The sequence below is a fragment of the Palaemon carinicauda genome, chromosome 8 (assembly GCF_036898095.1).
Source record: "Palaemon carinicauda isolate YSFRI2023 chromosome 8, ASM3689809v2, whole genome shotgun sequence".
NCBI lineage: Eukaryota > Metazoa > Arthropoda > Malacostraca > Decapoda > Palaemonidae > Palaemon > Palaemon carinicauda.
This window is the reverse complement of record NC_090732.1, coordinates 145609536-145616378: the sequence shown is the minus strand read 5'-3', so window position 1 is coordinate 145616378 and position 6843 is coordinate 145609536. Positions and strand designations below refer to the sequence as shown.

The following is a 6843-nucleotide window of genomic DNA, read 5'->3' as shown; positions in this document are numbered from 1 at the left end:
AATAATATAGTATTTATATAAATTAGAAGGTAACATTGTAAAGTTATCGAATTAAGCTGGTATAAATTAAAAGGAAATGTAAACTAGGACGTGCTAATTAGGTATGTTTTAAAGTAAAAAAATACCTTTGCGTTTTTAAAGACTTGTTTACCGATTCGGTAAAATTGTTGTAAAAGTTTGTGATGTTAAGCGTGTCGTTTGAGTAATTATGAAGTAGTTAGCCGCGTGCTCAAGATCTCTAGCATAAAAAAAATTGTTCAGTCGTTAACTGTGAATAAAAGTTTTGTAGTATTATCGTAAGTTTCGCGAGACTTAATTTTGTATTTAAGCTATTTTTGTGTAAGGTGATCTGATCATATAATTTTGTAATTTTGTGATCTCTCGATTTTGTAATTTTGTGATAGCTATTTTGTATTTCTGTGATCGAAAGATTGTTATTTTGCGATCGTATGATCTTATACTTATTCTTATGAAGTTTGGATATTTATTTTAGTTTGCACTTATCTTTCGCCACGGGCGACATTCAAAATGCCTTTCGACTTGCAACAATTTATTGTATCACCACGGGATCATGTGGAATCTCTCACAGTTGCCACAAAAACTGACCTAAAGAATCTAGCTCGCCATTATGATGTACAGGTTCCCGCAACTGCCGTAAAATGTGTAATTCTCAGTCATATTTTGAACTTCCTTGTAGATGAAGATATTGTTCCAGAAGAAGAATTGGCTGACGTTCGAGCTCTAACAGTTACCAATCCAAATGGTGACTTGAATAAACTAAGTCTGCAGCTGGAGTTGGAAAAGATGAAGATGCGAGCCGCAACTGCCGCCGCTGAGGTAGAAGAAAGGAAAGCCGCTGCTGCTGAAAGAGCCGCAACTGCCGCAACTCTGGTTGAACGAGAGAAAGCTGCCACAGAACGAGAAAGAGCCGCTGCTGCTGAACGAGCCGCAACTGCCGCCGCTGAGTTAGAAGAGAGGAAAGCCGCTGCTGCTGAGCGCACGGCTGCTGCCGCTGCTTCCCTAGAACGTATAAAGGTGGAAACTGCTGCGGAAGCTGCTGCAACTGCTTTGGAGCAACAAGAAAAAGAAAGTGAACAGAAAAACAACGCTCTCCGTGTTAGGCTGCAGATTGAGAGAGAAGCGGCCACAGTAACAGAACGGGATCTGGCATTTATAAGACTGAAAGAAAAGGAAGAAGGTAAGCTAATTCCCGAACCCTTTGATGTGGGCAAGGTGCAGAAATTGCTGCCCACATTTGAAGAACGGGAACCTGATAACTACTTCTCTGTGTTTGAAGACACAGCCAAGAATCTCAATTGGCCTCAGGACAAATGGTATTTAATCATCCGGAACTCATTTAAAGGTAAAGCATTATCTGTATGTGCCACTATGTTAGAGGAACATGATTATTTCATAATTAAACAGGCAATCCTTGATGCTTATTCTATTACTGCGGAAGGTTATAGGCAAATATTTCGTAATAGTCAGAAGCAAGTTCAGCAGACCTTTTTAGAATTTATGAATGGAAAGATTAAACAGTTTCAGAAGTGGGTAGACAAAGTAGATGTCAAAACTTTTGAGCAGTTGAAAGATTTAATAGTAATGGAGGAGTTCTTAAGGAAAATACCAGGTAGCATTAATGTGTATCTAAGAGAGCAGAATGAATCTGACCCAAAGAAAGCCGCTTTAAAGGCAGATGACTATGCTCTTATTCATAAAGTAGGTAAAACCCCATATAGAGAAACTAGACCTAAGGAAACTTGTACATACTGCAAACAAGAAGGACATCATATTTCAGAATGTCCTGATCCACATTGTGCAGCTTCATACTTAAAGAGAAAACCTAATCCCCCTCAATTCTCTCCTAAGCAAATGAATCTGCCCAAACAGGAACCAAAACCTAAGGTGGAGAAGAAAAAGACCTTCCATTGTGCATCACACGAGTCCCAAGCGTTTGCACCCTTCACTTGCTCAGGCAAAATAAATGGTAAACCTGTAACCATACTCAGAGACACTGGATCCTCTCAAACGATCGTCTCTCCTAAAGTAATACGACCTAAAGGTGAAACTCACAGGTATGTTGCAGTTAATGACCTAACCAGTAAGTCTATGTTGCCTCTCATTAATGTAAACCTTCATTGTCCTTATTTCTCTGGAACTACTGAAGTAGCTGTAAATCCAGAACTGTTACCATGCAAAAATGTAGATGTAATCCTGGGTAATGACATAGCTAACTCTGTTGTCTTAACAAACTTAATAGCAGTATCTCCAGATGTTGTACAGGAGGAATGCTTAGCAGTGACACGAAGCAGTAAAAAGGACACCCCTACTGAATCATCATCAAACCCGTTGCCAGTCTCTGAACCTATGGATTTCAACGAGTTGATGAGTACATATAAGATCCAGCCTGATTCCTTTAGCTATCAACAAAGGAAAGATGTCACTCTACAGCAGTGTTTCAACCAAGTGAAACCAAAGGATACCAACAAGTGTTCTTATTTTTATATTAATAATAATGTACTAATGAGAAAATTCAGGTCCAGCAAGAACAGTCATCTAGAAACCTGGAAGGATCTATTCCAGGTAGTTGTTCCTAAGGATATAAGACCTCTGATCCTAGAATTGTCTCACTCTGCTGACTCTCATCTTGGTATCACTAAAACATATGAATGCATCAGTCAAGACTTTTATTGGCCAAACATGAAGAATGACATTAAAGAGTACGTAAAAACATGTACAACATGTCAAAAAGTAAGTAGTCCTAATGTGAAAGTACCAGTTGCACCATTAAAACCTATACTTGTGCCTAAAGAACCTTTCAGTAAGATCATAGTAGATTGTGTAGGCCCTTTGCCTAAGACAAAAAGGGGACATGAATACTTGCTTACGGCCTTATGCCCAACTACCCGTTATCCATTTGCAGTACCTTTAAGAAACATTTCAGCCAAGAACATCCTAAAGTCACTAGTGTCCATATTTACTGTTGTAGGATTTCCAACTGAACTACAATGTGATCAAGGAACCAATTTCATGAGTCATGCTTTTAAAACAGCTATGAAAAATTACCATATAACCCAAGTCTCATCCTCAGCTTACCATCCACAGACCAATGGAGCATTAGAACGCACTCACCAGACCATTAAAAATCTTCTCCGGAAATACATCCATAGTTCAGGTAACGAGTGGGATTGCGATTTGGAACTGATCATGTACATCATACGAGGAGTTCGAAACCAGTCTACTGGTATGTCACCTTTTGAACTACTCTTCGGTCGACGGCCACGAACTATCCTCAGTTCAGTCAAAGAACGCATCCTGAAGTTGGGAGATAATGAGGTACCTCTTTCCCAATATATTTCAGAACTCAACAAGAAACTTTCAGATCTTCACTCCATTGCCAAAACTAACTTGATAACAGCTCAAGAGAAGATGAAGATTAACTATGATAAAAAGGCTAAAACCAGAAGTTTCAAAGTAGGAGATGCAGTGCTGCTATACCATCCGATTGCAAGCTCTCCCCTACGAGAGAAATACCAGGGACCATATACCATCACTCACCGTATCTCGCCAACCAACTATATAATCGCCACTCCAGATAAGCGTAAGTCTACTCAATTAGTCCACATAAACCTCTTAAAGGCCTATTTGTCTCCCTCAACAGCTGAAAGTAAAACGGTAATGATTACTAGTGCCATACCATACATAGATTGTCCTATGGATCAATTTACAGATGATCCAATAACTGCATCTTGGCAGGATTCTCAAAACTCGAAGATCTTGGAAAACTTATCAGACTATCTACAACCCTTATATGCATCAAAATGTAAATCTTTAGTAGCTTTATTCCATGAATTTCCTAGTATAACTTCAGATAAACCAGGCAGATGCACCATGCTAGATCATGACATCAAACTACAACCAGGTGCTGCACCCATTAAACAAGCTTTCTATCGAACATCACAGAAGAAATTGGGTATCATGAAAGAAGAAGTGAGCTACTTGATAAGAGAAGGATTGGCAGAACCCAGTGCGTCACCATGGGCTTCCCCATGTCTCCTAGTAGGAAAGAAAAATGGAAAATTTCGTCTTTGTACCGATTACAGGAAAATTAATAATTTAACAATTAAAGATTCGTATCCTCTACCAAGAATACAAGATATCATTGACCAAGTAAGTAATTCAACCTACTTAACCCAAATAGATTTGCTGAAGGGTTATTACCAAATTAAATTAACAGAAACGGCAAAGGAAATTTCTTCATTTATCACTCCATTTGGACTATTTAGTTATAATGTAATGCCATTCGGATTAGCCAACGCACCTGCCACCTTCCAAAGAGTAATGTCTTTAATTTTACAGGACTTGGAAAAAGTATTTGTATATTTAGATGACATCATTATTGCCTCTGACACCTGGGTAAACCATATTCAAAAGATAAAAGAAGTTTTCTCAAGGTTGAAACAACATGGATTAACGATCAACTTAGCAAAAAGTAATTTTTGCAAAGGTCAGGTATCTTACCTTGGTCATCGAGTCGGCAGTGGTAAAGTATTACCCCATGATGCAAATATTAGTGCCATAACTTCTTATCCTGTTCCAACTACCAAACAGGAATTAAAAAGATTTCTAGGTATGGTAGGATATTACTCTAAGTTCAGTCCAAATTTCTCACCATTCACAGGACCACTATTTGCTTTAACTTCTTCAAAAGTAAATTTTTCTTGGAGCCAACAACATGATCAAATATTTAACCAGCTAAAAACTTACTTGTCATCTCCTCCTATATTAATGGCACCTAACCTCACCAAACCATTCTATCTCCAAACAGACGCTAGTGATCTTGGATATGGGGGCATTTTGTTACAGCATCCTACTCCAATAACAACCATAACAGGAAACCTGCCCCCACTAGCTGATCTGTTACCAGTCTCTTATTCCAGTGGACGATTTATGGGTTCCCAACTAAATTGGCCCACTGTGGAGAAAGAACTATTCGCCATCGTAGCTACCATCCAGAGATACGAGATTTATGTTGATGGACAAGACACGATCTACGTCTACAGCGACCACTCTCCTCTGTCGCATATCCATAGGTCCACTACTCTCAACCCTAAACTTTTAAGATGGTCATACATACTATCTGCACATAATATCCAAGTAATCGCCATATCAGGACGAGAAAACATTGTGGCAGACTCATTATCAAGGATAACCTTGGTTGATCCTCGGGAAATGGAAAAAAACAAAAACAAGGGGAGACTGTGATATCCCCATATGTTGTACATATGCTAACATATCTGATTTGTCTAAAGTTTATTTTTCCATTTTCTTTGTAAATACATCACCTTATTTCAGCGCCATCTTCATTCCATTCGTCTCATTATCTTTTGTTTACACTCCCCTTCCTGCTGTAAATCATCCCTGTTTTCTTACCTTACATGTTATAAGGTAACCCCAAATTTATTGTTTTGTTAGAATACATTGTTCTCACCACGAGATTCATCTACCTTACTCACCCATTCACTTTGCATTGCTTATTATTGTTTTTTTGAAGTGCTTTTTCATTGTTTTGTTTAACGTAAGATTAAAGTTTTGTTTATAACATAGTTTATTGTTCCTGTCCTCCAATTATCCTGCTATTGGTGCTTCTGTTGTCTGCAACCAGCTTTAAGAAGATACATTTGATCATAATCAACAATCTTATACACTCGTAATAAGAAACAAGTGAATTTGGAAGTCTACCCATATGACTTCTATTTTGTTGTGTGAAGAGAACTACCGCCCATTGTAAAGGGGTAATTGTTTGCACAGTGGTTCGTCACATAATAATATATATATATATATATATATATATATATATATATATATATATATATCTAGATCATACTAGATAGAACTCTAGCCCCTTCAAATGAAAAGCCAGGTCATTTCCAACCATTCTACCATAGGCTCAATAGAAGTCAGAACCCAACTGCTAATTGCAATTCAGGTTATACCTGACGAGACATCGGTCTCTTACCACCGAGTCTTCCCCGACTTCCCGGCCCACCACGTGACACAATTGATAGCATTTAATTCGAATTACCCCTAATGAGTCAACACGGATGAATATCAACACAATATTGTGCTCAAATGGAAATAAATTTCTTCCTCATACTGAGATCGAACCCTAGCCCCTTCAAATGAAAGGCCAGGTCACTTCCAGCCCTGCCACCAGAAGCTCAAAAGAAATTGGAACCTGACTGCTAACTGCAATTCAGGTTATACCTGACGAGACATCAGTCTCCTACCGGCAAGTTTTCTCCGACTTCCCGGCCCATCAGGTGACACAATTAATTGCATTTAATTCGAATTACCCCTAATGAGTCAATATAGATGAAAATCAACACAATATCTTGCTCAAATGGAAATAGATTTCTACCTCATACTGGGATCGAACCCTAGCCCCTTCAAATGAAAGGCACAGTCGCTTCCAACATGCCATTAGAGGCTCAAAAGGATTCGGAACCTAATTGCCTGCAATTCAGGATTTACCTGGCGAATTCCAAGTGGATGTATATTCCCAAGATAGAATTCGGTATTAAATGCCATTGGTGGGTGATATTTACATTGATTGAAATCACGTGTGCTTGTGATATATATTCATTTATAATAACCACGTGTTGCAAACTTACGATTCAGCTATCATGGTGGAGATGGGTTTATTTTAAGTGTATGAACAGATTCCTGAATTTGACAGGAATATGTACGAGGACTTGTCATAAACTTTTATATCTCTCTTGATAGCTCAGTCGGTATGGTCCCTGCAGGCATGGTTTCCAGGCGAACAGGTGGGGGTTCGAA

The 6843-nt window shown here is 38.6% G+C and overlaps 1 protein-coding gene across 1 annotated transcript; it reads left to right on the top strand.

The window, feature by feature from the left end:
• The first annotated feature begins 520 nt into the window (after nucleotides 1-520).
• On the top strand, nucleotides 521-5692 carry LOC137646015 (uncharacterized). The gene is made up of 2 exons (XM_068379145.1): nucleotides 521-2751; nucleotides 3106-5692. The coding sequence occupies exons 1-2, from the start codon at nucleotides 529-531 to the stop codon at nucleotides 5263-5265; spliced, it is 4383 nt and encodes a 1460-aa protein (XP_068235246.1). The 5' UTR covers nucleotides 521-528; the 3' UTR covers nucleotides 5266-5692.
• The last annotated feature ends 1151 nt before the right edge of the window (nucleotides 5693-6843 follow it).